We start from the raw sequence: 13,061 nt of genomic DNA on the forward strand, positions 1-13,061 counted from the left end.
GAGGATAGCAAATGTTGTCCCCTTGTTCAAAAAGGGGAGTAGGGACAACCCTGGTAATTATAGACCAGTGAGCCTTACTTCTGTTGTGGGCAAGGTATTGGAAAGGATGATAAGAGATAGGATTTATAATCACCTGGAAAGGAATAATTTGATTAGGGATAGTCAGCACGGTTTTGTGAAGGGTAGGTCGTGCCTCACAAACCTTATTGAGTTCTTTGAGAAGGTGACCAAAGAGGTGGATGAGGGTAAAGCGGTTGATGTGGTGTATATGGATTTCAGCAAAGCGTTTGATAAAGTTCCCCATGGTAAGCTTTTGCAGAAAATACGGACACATGGGATTGAGGGTGATTTAGTGGTTTGGATCAGGAATTGGTGAGCTGGAAGAAAACAGAGGGTGGTGGTTGATGGGAAATATTCATCCTGGAGTTCAGTTACTAGTGGTGTACCGCAAGGATCTGTTTTAGGGCCACTGCTGTTTGTCATTTTTATTAATGACCTGGATGAGGGCGTAGAAGGATGGGTTAGTAAATTTGCAGATGACACTAAAGTCGGTGGAGTTCTAGACAGTGCGGAGGGAAGTGGCAGGTTACAGAGGGACATAGATAAGCTGCAGAGCTGGGCTGAGAGGTGGCAAATGGAGTTTAATGAGGAAAAGTGCGAGGTGATTCACTTTGGAAGGAGTAACAGGAATACAGAGTACTGGGCTAATGGTAAGATACTTGGTAGTGTGGATGAACAGAGGGATCTGGGTGTCCATGTGCATAGATCCCTGAAAGTTGGCACCCAGGTTGATAGGGTTGTTAAGAAGGCGTACGGTGTGTTAGCTTTTATTGGTAGAGGGATTGAGTTTCGGAGCCAGGCGGTCATGTTGCAACTGTACAAAACTCTGGTGCGGCCGCACTTGGAGTATTGTGTACAGTTCTGGTCGCCACATTATAGGAAGGATGTGGAAGTGTTGGAAAGGGTGCAGAGGAGATTTACCAGGATGTTGCCTGGTATGGTGGGAAAATCGTATGAGGAAAGGCTGAGGGGCTTGAGGTTGTTTTCGTTAGAGAGAAGGTTAAGAGGTGACTTAATAGAGGCATACAAGATGATCAGAGGATTAGATAAGGTGGATAGTGAGAGCCTTTTTCCTTGGATGGTGATGGCTAACACTAGGGGACATAGCTTTAAATTGAGGGGTGAGAGATATAGGACAGATGTTAGAGGTAGGTTCTTTACTCAGAGAGTAGTAAGGGCATGGAATGCCCTGCCTGCAGCAGTAGTAGACTCGTCAACATTAAGAGCATTCAAATGGTTATTGGATAAACATATGGATGATATTGGAATAGTGTAGGTTAGATGGGCTTTAGATTGGTTTCACTGGTCGGCGCAACATCGAGGGCAGAAGGGCCTGTACTGCGCTGTAATGTTCTATGTGCAATCCAACCCGATTCCTTCTCATGCACTGTCCACTTCTGCAAGTAGCTAAATGTGGTAACCCTAATAGTAAATGGTGTTTGAGATTGATTTGTCAGTGAATTTTCTTCCCTTCCTCCCTTACCTTCCTTCAGAAACGGCCCAAGAAGATAGGGAATTTACTATGTGGGAATACTAATGAGATTTAGAATCAGTTTGGCAGGGTCATACTTCTGCAAGGCAGCTGGTACAACCAATTTTTCTTCCTTTCATCCTAACAACATGACTAGGAATTTCATGACCCAATTATTGTTCTACTTAGTGGCCTATCTTGTAAATACCAAACTCACGGAGGAACAGAACCCAAATCAAGCCTGACAATTGAACTTGGGGCCTTATTATGGAGTCAAACATTTGTCTTTGAGCAGGGTATTATTTAGTTACTTCTGGAGTTGATAACAAAAATGGTACTTTTAAGAGCAAACATGTCTACTGTGAATTCTTACCTAATGTCTCAATGGGACCAGCAAGAGTTAAGACGGATCTGTTATAGTCATAATCTGAAAATATATTCAGCACAGTTGTCTGTATTTTCTTCTGGCCTGCAATCAAGGCACAAAAATGTCTTACAAACATTTCAGGAATTATATTTTGCTCATAGTTTCAGCAATAAAAAATCTAAATGTACCTGGCTTATCACAGAGTGCAGCTTTAGCAATCGTTTCCACAACATCTTGCTTTCTAGCTTCAGAAATGTTCAGCAAACAGACAGCCAGACGGAAACCTAGTCTTGGGGATGCCATATTTTGGTCTGACCAGAAAACTAAAAACAGTAGAATATGAAAATTATTTTGTTTTGATCTCGTTTTTAAAATAAATCCATTATTAATGAATTTCCCCTTGTGGTGCTTATAACTGCCCAATCAAGAGAGAGACCTAACACCAGCTCCCTTCAAATGCTGCTATGTAACAGAGATGCACACAGGGAATTTGAAAAATTACTCGGCAATACTTTCTGACTGTGGAAAATTACCTTGTCTTCACTCTGCACTCTCCTTTCATTCAGTAGAGAACAGCACAAATGCACCTACATAGTCTGCTGCCACATTTATTTTACAGAGACAGAGAGATCCGCAGTGCATCCGAAGAGGAAAGAGTCGAATTGGACTCCTCCGCTGCCCTCTACTTGACATGTATGCCCAAGCCATCAGGAGGTGCGTCAACACAAAATTCATCAGCTGCACTCACAAGACAGCCCCGAACATCACCCAAGCACAACGCAACGCCATCCGCGCTCTCAAGACCAAGACATTGTCATCAAACCAGCAGACAAAGGAGGGGCCATCGTCATATTGAACAAAACGGATTACTGCAAAGAAGTGTACCGACAACTAAACAACGAGGAACACTACAGACAGTTACCTGCAGATCCGACCAAAGAGCACACCCGTCAACTCAACACTCTGATCAAGACCTTTGATCTGGACCTTCAGAACACCCCCTGTGCTCTCATCCCACGTACTCCCCGCGTTGGAGATCTCTACTGCCTCCCGAAGATACACAAGGCAAACACACCCGGCCGTCCCATTGTATCGGGCAATGGGACCCTGTGCGAGAACCTCTCCGGCTCTGTCGAGGGCATCCTGAAACCCATTGTACAAAGAACCTCCAGCTTTTGTCGCGACACTATGGACTTCCTACAGAAACTCGGCACACATGGAGCAGTTGAACCAGGAGTACTCCTCATCACAATGGATGTCTCAGCACTCTACACCGGCATCCCCCACGATGATGGCATTGCTGCAATGGCCTCAGTACTCAACGCCAACAACTGCCAGTTTCCAGATGCAATTTCACAACTCATCCGCTTCATCCTGGACCACAATATCTTCACCTTCAACAAGCAGTTCTTCATCCAGACACACGGAACAGCCATGGGGACCAAATTCGCACCTCAATATGCCAACATCTTCATGCACAGGTTCAAACAAGACTTCTTCACCGCACGAGACCTTCAACCGATGCTATACACTAGATACATCGATGACATTTTCTTCCTTTGGACACATGGTGAATAATCACTGAAACAACTATATGATGACATCAACAAGTTCCTTCCCACCATCAGACTCACCATGGACTACTCTCCGGAATCGGTTGCATTCTTGGACACACGCATCTCAATTAAGGACGGTCACCTCAGCACCTCACTGTACCGCAAGCCCACGGATAACCTCATGATGTTCCACTTCTCCAGCTTCCACCCTAAACACGTTAAAGAAGCCATCCCCTACGGACAAGCCCTCCGTATACACAGGATCTGCTCGGATGAGGAGGATCGCAAAAGACGCTGAAAGATGCCCTCATATGAACAGGATATAGCGCTCGACTCATCGATCAACAGTTCCGACGCGCCACAGCGAAAAACCGCACCGACCTCCTCAGAAGACAAACACGGGACACGGTGGACAGAGTACCCTTTGTCGTCCAGTACTTCCCCGGAGTGGAGAAGCTACGGCATCTCCTCCGGAGCCTTCAACATGTCATTGATGAAGACGAACATCTCGCCAAGGCCACCCCTACACCCCCACTTCTTGCCTTCAAACAACCGCACAACCTCAAACAGACCATTGTCCGCAGCAAACTACCCAGCCTTCAGGAGAACAGTGACCATGACACCACACAACCCTGCCACAGCAACCTCTGCAAGACGTGCCGGATCATCGACACAGATGCCATCATCTCACGTGAGAACACCATCCACCAGGTACACGGTACACACTCTTGCAACCCGGCCAACATTGTCTACCTGATACGCTGCAGGAAAGAATGTCCGGAGGCATGGTACATTGGGGAAACGATGCAGACGCTGTGACAACGGATGAATGAACACCGCTCGACAATCACCAGGCAAGACTGTTCTCTTCCTGTTGGGGAGCACTTCAGCGGTCACGGGTATTCGGCCTCTGATATTCGGGTAAGCGTTCTCCAAGGCGGCCTTCACGACACACGACAGCGCAGAGTCGCTGAGCAGAAACTGATAGCCAAGTTCCACACATATGTGGACGGCCTCAACCGGGATATTGGGTTCATGTCACACTATTTGTAATCCCCACAGCCTGCCTGGACCTGCAGAGTTTCACTGGCTATCCTGTCTGGAGACAATACACATCTTTTTAGCCTGTCTTGATGCTCTCTCCACTCACGTTGTTTGTATCTTAAAGACTTGATTAGCTGTAAGTATTCGCATTCCAACCATTATTCATGTAAATTGAGTCTGTGTCTTTATATGCCCTGTTTGTGAACAGAATTCCCACTCACCTGAAGAAGGGGCTTGGAGCTCCGAAAGCTTGTGTGGCTTTTGCTACCAAATAAACCTGTTGGACTTTAACCTGGTGTTATTAAACTTCTTACTGTGTTTACCCGAGTCCAACGCCAGCATCTCCACATCATGACATTTATTTTAAGCAGAGTTTAGGATATACATGGCGATAGACGCTCACCAAGTTAACAACGTGAGCATGAATTGGTGCAGCCTTACTGCAAGAAAGCTGACAGTAATGAGCACTGAGGATCTAAAATGAAAGCAGAATGCTGGAAACATTCAGCAGATCAAGCAGCATCTGTGGAAAGGGAAACAATCAGGTCAACGACCTTTCATCAGAACAGATGGATATAAAATCACTGGTATTTGCAATAGCTGAACTTGCCAATATTGCAATTACCTGTACTACCAAGTAACACCAAACCTACATTGTAGAAGAAAATGTGAAGTCTTCACACTTCAAAGCTTTTATGATTATGCAATATTGTAAAAGGCAGTTCTGTTGTATTTTTTACGGAAATAATATTTCTGCACTACCCTGTTCACAAACACACAAAATAAATGACTCTTTAAGACGATAAAAGCCATGGCTATAAATTAAATGATTAGCTTTCATCTTGAACACATAGGGTTGTTACATTTTATGAGCATGCAATGGTTTCACCTTGATTAACAGGGGCTTAAGTACAACCTTTGGAAAAGGAAAACTGGTACTTTAGCAATTCAGTCATTAAACAGGTTCTTTATTATCTGTTTTCTTGCTTTCATACGAGTTAATAAACAGTTGAATGTAATAATAATGCAATCAGAGAATACTGCCATGTTCATTTGTAACTAAGATTTGAAATGCAACTGAAACTTCAGCAAGTGTTAAGAGTCCGTCTCCCATACTATTGCTTATGTATGTTGCAAGGTCTGCAGTATGGAGGCTGACCACTGATGTAGCAGCTTGTAAAGAGTTTTCATCTTTATCTCAGTGTTACATGGGGGTCAGAGCTTGATAATTGAGCCATGCTGCTGTGTTCTCACATCAGGTGGGAAAGCTGGTGCCTGTTCAATATTCAAAGACTGTGTCTCACCGATACCATGGGCTGGCTATTCATTCAGGGGTCAGGACACCAACATTGACAGAACTGGGTCCTGGCACTGTACCAGTTTGGAAATAGTTATGTGGCATGATTTTGGAAGAAAAGGGCATGAGTTTACCTCAGGTTTAGATCACTATTCAATTAGTAGCGGCTGGTGCAGGGAGAAGTTGTGATTTACAAAGAATGAAGCTGATTCAAAGGGCAACAGTAGCCATCATGGTATTGGCCATTTCACCACAAATGTAGGAGTGCAGAGCAGCAGGCAGTAACCCATCCGTGGCAAGGCTCTCCTCATGATGAGTCCCTCGAGGTGGTATAGGAGCCATGGCAGCTCAAGAGAAATATTCTTTACCAGAGGCCACCCAGCCAAATGATGGAACAAAGACTGGAGGTGGTCCTTGCCATGAGTAGTGTCAGCATTGTGAAGAGGTTCTGGGTTCAGTACAAGCGTTTCAATGACCTTCCTAGATCTGGTAATGTGAGTCAAATGCTACACAACTCTGGTCCTGTCGTCAGCAGCAAACTCACAGGCCTGAAGGCCCACAGTGCTCTGCTGCACCTCACAGCATTATTGAGCCCTAGGCAAGGCTCACAAATCCAGCACCATTATGAAGATTGTCAAATCTCATGTGATTGTTCCACTGGAAGTGGTGAGGGAGGGCAGTTTAGTCTCAACTGCCAGAATAGTATGCGCACACTGGCATAAAGTGCTTGTTGTGGTCCCTATCAGCTGAATGTTTAGAGGGCAGAAGCTCTTCCTATTGAGGAACCTCCCTGCCAACAGAAGGACCATGTCCACAAAACCTGGGAGGTCTGGGGTGATTCCCTACCATGTGGTATAGATCAGAGACCATCTGCGTGGATTAGAAAAGCCTCCAGCAGCACTATTGCACTGACATACCAAAGGAGCTTATTCTTTGGCTGTACCCCTTCATTACCTTCCTGCCTGTCATCCTCTCCTCTGCACTGCTCATGCCCGGCCTGCCGCATCTGCTACTGCAGGTGCTTCTCATCCCCATTTCAAATTAGCTTATTCCCATTGCCAGTTCTGGTCTTCTTTGCTGTCAAATCGACTGTAGATTTCCTGGGCACCCCCAACACACCCTGCCATATTTGCCCCTATGATCCATGTTGGCTCACTCACCCCAATTGCCCTATAGTTGCAGTCCAGATGCTCAGGAAGCTGCACTCATTTGGTAGCAACTGTGTGCCAATTCATGCAGACTTCTCTGAGGTCTTTTATGCTATGGTTATCTGCTGCGGCGATGCATCCGTTCCCAGTCCCATTGTTCATTTAAAATTCAGTCCCCTGTGATGATTACCGAGATATTTCCTGCTTTACATTTTTGTTTGGATTGGTCAGTTTGGACCAATGAAAAAGCAAATAAGAACCCTACATTCTAACATTTGAAATATCATAAATTTACGTTTTTCCCCCAAATCCTCTATTTAGTTTCCTTTAACTTCTTCAGCTCTGATTTAGAACACATATAGGGCAGAATTGTACGACCTCATCACGCCCATTTTGCGGCAGGAAAAAGTCGTAAAATCGGGGGTGATGCGACTAGCGGGAATGGCACCCGTTTTCATGTCCATTCCCATTTTACAAAAAAATCGACACGATCGGGCCCCATCCAAAATGGCTGAAACGTCAATTCATCACAATGTAATTAGCGAGCTTCACTCCCAATTGTCCCAACTTACCTTCCTTAACAACCTCATTCACTGCAGCTAGAATGCACCTCAAGAATACAAGTCAGTTTCAGGCGCTGAAGCAGTGAGGGTGACCAAGGAGGTAAGTCTCTGCTTTCAAACTGCTCCATGCTGCTCACGTTGTTTCATGACGGCCATGTTGCGTTTCGTCGGGGGGGACCTGTGAGTGTGTGGGGGGCTGTTGTTGCTCATGGGGTCCGGCTTCAGACCCTCAGCATGGACTCGGGTCTGAGTGCTGACTCTGGGTCCTAGTGCTGGCAGTAGCAAGCACTTTGCAGGTGGGGATGGGCTGGAAACTCTCTGAAGTAGCAGTGCTGCAGCCTCAGGATTTGCCCAGCAGCACTATCTGGACCACTACTGTATGGATTCTGGGTGTGTGCTTGTGAGGTTGGGGGTGGCAGGGGGGTGCTATGTTGCCATTCTGGAGTGCTGTGGGGGTAAATGTGGGGTGTGTGTGTTGCTGGGCTGGGGGTGAGCAGAGTTTGTTAACCTCTCCATCTGTCACTCCCCTTCCCAAACCCAGCCCCCCCTTTAGATTGATGAGATGGTTTTTGCAATGCAACCCATTGATCTTGCTGTTCTTTTGGTTGCTGCTGGAGCGGAGGAGGAGGAGCATGAGGATGAATTGCAGGCAGAGGAGGCCCAGGCCTTACCATTCGCAGGAGAGAAGGGAGACGGCCGCCGGAGGCAGGACTTGGCCACCATTCGCCCCGGGGCGGGGGGGGGGGAGGAGAGGAGAAGGAGGGTGCGGAGACCCCAGCAGTTCCACACGCAAGTGTCCTTTGAGCAACTATTGGACATCATGTGCTGCCCGGAGACAGTGCAACACCTCTGCCATTTGTTGCAGGACCTGGCACCTCGGAGCACAGGGGGCACCCACTCCCGGTGGCTGTGAAACTCATGGCCGCCTTAAACATTTACACCACCGGGTCCTCCTAGACCACCAGTGGAGACCTTTGTGGAATTTCACAATCATTCGTCCACATGTGTGTGAAGGATGCCCTGTATGCTCAGGCTGGCCAGTATATTAAATATGACCTAGACCAGGCCCAGCAGGAAGCCCAGGCTGCAGGATTTGTGGCTATAACGGGGATGCCAAATGTGCAGGGGGCTATAGACTGCACCCACATCACCCTCAAGGCCCGGTGAAAAATCCAGGAAGATTCATGAACAGAAAGGGCTTCCATTTAATAAATGTGCAGTTGGTGTGTGATCAACAACTCAACATTATGTACGTCTGCACCAGACACTCCAACAGCATGCACGACAGCTTTATATTGAGGAGCTCCAATATCCTGGAGGTCTTTGAGGGGGAGCCCAGTGTGCAGGGATTGCTCGTGGGGGACATGGGGTACCCGCTTCAGACTTGGCTGATGACGCCTGTGTGGAGGCCTGAGATTGAGGCAGAGACCCGATTTAATGAAGCCCACATTGCCACCCGTTCAATAGTGAAGCAGTGCACAGGGCTCCTCAAAATGGGGTTCAGGTGCCTGGACAGCTCTGGCAGGGCCCTCCGATGTAGCCCCCTGATATTGTCCCACATTGTGGTGGTGTGCTGTGCCCGACACAACCTAGCACAGCAACAAGAAGACCTTTTGGAGGAGGAGGATGTGGAGCCCAACCAGCTGGGTGTCGATAGGGAGGAGGCTGCCCAGCAGGAGGAGGAAGAGGAGCAGGGGGACGACAATAACAAGCAACACCACCCAGGCGGTGGAAGGCTGGTGGCAGCAAGGGTCAGGCATGCGAGGGTGGCGAGGAAGGTCTTGATCACTGCGCGCTTTGGTCACTAGGGGCTTGTGTTGCCGCACGCGGGTTCCATTGCCGCACACCCCCCCCCCCCCCCGCCCCCAAAGCCCATGCAGTCCTATAATCTCCTGAATATTGTAACACCAGAGTGGTGGGCCTGGGTATGCTGTGTTAGCAAGTTTCTGTGGCAGGCAGGAGGATGATGACGACTCACTATGTGCCATTGTGATGATGCACTAGTGCAAAATAGTCTGACTCCTACCTGAGCTGTGTGTGCATGCTGGCACCTGGGCCCATATCTGGGTGCTGGGTATGCAGGGCCCCAGGGAGGGTGGGGATCTTTCCTGGGCTCTGGAGATGCCATGACAGATGTAAGTCACTGCCAATGTATGCCACCCGCTGTAGCCAATGAATGATTTGAGCACCTTGATTTTCAGAGCAGTGCGCAGAGGTGCTTCCCCCACTGACATTAACGTGCAGATTCCCTCCTGAGGCCTGGAGGCTTGAAGGCCTACTACACCCGAGGAAGGAGGGAAGAGCAGGAGGCATTTGGACTGAGTGTGAGCTGACTGCCACATTTTTACAACAGGTTGGCGCTTGCTGCTGAATCCTTTGCTACTGTTAGAAGATCTTTTGCCAGAGTTTTCTGGAGCTGAACTGAGCTGGGCTGCTGCATAGGGGAGAGAGGCCTGGACTGGAAGGGCCTGGGGCCTGGAGGCCCCAGGCCCTTGCGCCACCTCCCCCGCCGCCCCCCCCCCCCCCCCCCCGCCTCCACTTTACACTATTAAAAAAATTGCTTGGGGTGAGTGTAGCACCACCCAGATGATGACACCACCACCTTCGCCAGTGGCGGAGCCCTCCCGGGCTGCCAAAACGGCAGTGGTGGCATCCCGAGCCCCTGCTGCTCCCTCAGCTCCATCGCCATTTAATTTAATAACCAAGAAACTCGGAGTGAAGTGCTACACCCACCCCAACATGACTATCGAGGCTTGCGTCCGGGCAATGGCCGGGGTTGTCGGTGCCTCAGTCATTGTAGCAGCCTCGAGAATGTATGGGAAGGCAATTTACTTCCTGAAGACCAAGCTGGCGGTCCACCTCACTCTGGAAAAGGGGCTCACAGTGGTTAGGACCTTCCTGGCATTGGACCCCTCTTGAGGCCACTGCCCAGAGACTAATATTGTCCAACGTCCTGCCCTTTGTTCTCAGTGGACTTCTTCTTCCCCACCTCCGCCTTCTGGGGGAGGTCGGCTTCAAGTTGGTACCGGTCCCGCTTGGTCAGCAGGAAGCCAGCCTGCACATGTTTATTCCTTTAGGTGCCAGGTGTTTGTACATCTAGCAAGGGACGACTTCCTGGAAGGAAGTTTTGAGATCTCGCAAGAGGGCATCACATATGTCAGGGGTAATTTTTTCACTCAGAGGGTGGTGGGTGCATGGAATGGGTTGCCAGCAACAGTGGTGGAGGCAGATTCGATAGGGTCTTTTAAGAGACTTTTAGATAAGAACATGGAACTTAGTAAGATAGAGGGTTATAGGTAAGCCTAGTAATCGCTAAGGTAGGGACATATTCGGCACAGCTTTGTGGGCTGAAGGGCCTGTATTGTGCTGTAGTTTTTCTATGTTTCTATACCGCGTCTTCTGTGGAGGGTGTGCTGTGCCATGCATTTAAGGAGGTGGGTTACGTCTGGAAGAATTTCCCTGCCTCCAAGGCCGCTGAAACCATCAAGGCAGGCCCTCCCCCTCCCACTGATACTACTACAGGCTGCCCACAAGGGGAGCCTCGGCTGCTGGTGGGGAGGGGGAATGCGCATCCACAGGGCCGGAAGACGCAGGTCCCTGGGTCCAGCCGTGGTGAGGCGCGCATCAATGAGCCAATGGTCTCCCTTAAAAGGATTGCAAAAGCCAGGATTAAGGATGGGTGTAGCAAGGAGGGGGCTAAGACAAGCGGAGCGCCCAAGGGAAGGGGTGTCCCCCGAAAGTAACGGCACTACGCCTCGGAGGGGAAGGCCCCCATAATTTGTGGAGTTGTCAACATCTCCACTCCCAATGATGAGGTAGCGGCTTCCTTGCAGCGCCCCCCCCCCCCCGCCCCGCCCCGCCCCTCCAGCTTCATGCCCTGCCCGCTTTTGTGCCTCATCCTGAGTGGGGGCAAAAAGAAGAAAATTAAACACCTGCTGCCGCAGTCCCCCGAGTGGGACTCCCCAGGGCCAGGTGCAAGCGGGACCACCGAGGCCTCATTTTGTACCCCGGAGGAGTTCATTTTTAGAATGTCAGGGGGGCTGCGGCGGCACCCCATTGTTTGGATCTTTGGGTAGTGGTGGTGAGGAGTCCCAACCCATCCCAGTCCCAAGCACAGGGCACCCCGCCCCGGAACCGGTGTTTTTTCCAGACTCACGGGTTCTCTCTGTGTCTGGACAAAGCTGGGGTCTGAGCTGCCACCACCCTCTGATCACGAACCCACTCAGGTCAACCTATAACCCAGGTTAGAACCATAGAAAATTACAGCTCAGAAACAGGCCTTTTGGCCCTTCTTGTCTGTGCCGAACCATTTTATGCCTAGTCCCACTGACCTGCACTTGGACCATATCCCTCCACACCCCTCTCATCCATGAACTGTCCAAGTTTTTCTTAAATGTTAAAAGTGACCCCGCATTTACCACTTTATCCGGCAGCTCATTCCACACTCCCACCACTCTCTGCGTGAAGAAGCCCCCCCTAAGGTTGATAGGGTTGCTAAGAAGGCGTACGGTGTGTTCGCTTTTATTGGTAGAGGGATTGAGTTTCGGAGCCAGGAGGTCATGCTGCAACTGTACAAAACTCTGGTGCGGCCGCATTTGGAGTATTGCGTACAGTTCTGGTTGCCGCATTATAGGAAAGATGTGGAAGTGTTGGAAAGGGTGCAGAGGAGATTTACCAGGATGTTGCCTGGTATGGTGGGAAAATCGTATGAGGAAAGGCTGAGGGGCTTGAGGTTGTTTTCGTTAGAGAGAAGAAGGTTAAGAGGTGACTTAATAGAGGCATACAAGATGATCAGAGGATTAGATAGGCTGGATAGTGAGAGCCTTTTTCCTCGGATGGTGTTGGCTAGCACGAGGGGACATAGCTTTAAATTGAGGGGTGAGAGATATAGGACAGATGTTAGAGGTAGGTTCTTTACTCAGAGAGTAGTAAGGGCGTGGAATGCCTTGCCTGCAGCGGTGGTGGACTCGTCAACGTTGAGAGCGTTCAAGTGGTTATTTGATAAACATATGGATGATATTGGAATAGTGTAGGTTAGAGGGGCTTTAGATTGGTACCACTGGTCGGCGCAACATCGAGGGCCGAAGGGCCTGTACTGTGCTGTAATGTTCTATGTTCTATAACACAGACTACGCTGAGAGACTTTGCCGTCGCACCTCTCTCACCCTCCTCAACCACCTCATACACCAGCTCTACAGCAAACGCCGCAGCCTGGAAACCAAGATAGAGTCCATACGGCATCTCCACATCATGACCACCCTCTGACCCAGAGACCAGGGAGAATCCCAAAGGGGACCCCTCCTCCTTCGATCCTGGGGGTGGAACTGAGGTGGAGTTGGGGCTAGCTGATGGCTCCATGGCGGTGGACTTGGATACGGAGGGCGATTGCCTGGAGGAGGATGGCTGCTCGGTGGTGGGCACAGGGGACAATTTGGAGTCCATTAGGAGCGAGAGTGTGGACACCCTCATGCCCCCCCCACCAAGTTGCCCCTCACCCCCCCTGGGGATCTCCGGGACTTTTTTGCTGGAGCATTGCGGTCGTGAGGATAGAGTAC

At 49.3% G+C, this 13,061-nt stretch overlaps 1 protein-coding gene across 4 annotated transcripts in view; it reads right to left on the reverse strand.

The window, feature by feature from the left end:
- Window positions 1-13,061, reverse strand: part of ftcdnl1 (formiminotransferase cyclodeaminase N-terminal like 1) — an 80,529-nt gene that overhangs the window by 52,854 nt on the left and 14,614 nt on the right. For all 4 annotated transcript variants that reach the window (XM_078228678.1, XM_078228680.1, XM_078228679.1 and 1 more), the window contains exons 2-3: window positions 2,087-2,221; window positions 1,905-2,000 (exon numbers count right to left, since the gene is read on the reverse strand). In XM_078228678.1, coding sequence (XP_078084804.1) covers window positions 1,905-2,000; window positions 2,087-2,201 — 211 coding nt within the window. In that variant the 5' untranslated portion in view covers window positions 2,202-2,221. The remainder of the gene's footprint in view (window positions 1-1,904; window positions 2,001-2,086; window positions 2,222-13,061) is intronic.

The sequence above is a fragment of the Mustelus asterias genome, chromosome 14 (genome assembly GCF_964213995.1).
Source record: "Mustelus asterias chromosome 14, sMusAst1.hap1.1, whole genome shotgun sequence".
Lineage (NCBI taxonomy): Eukaryota > Metazoa > Chordata > Chondrichthyes > Carcharhiniformes > Triakidae > Mustelus > Mustelus asterias.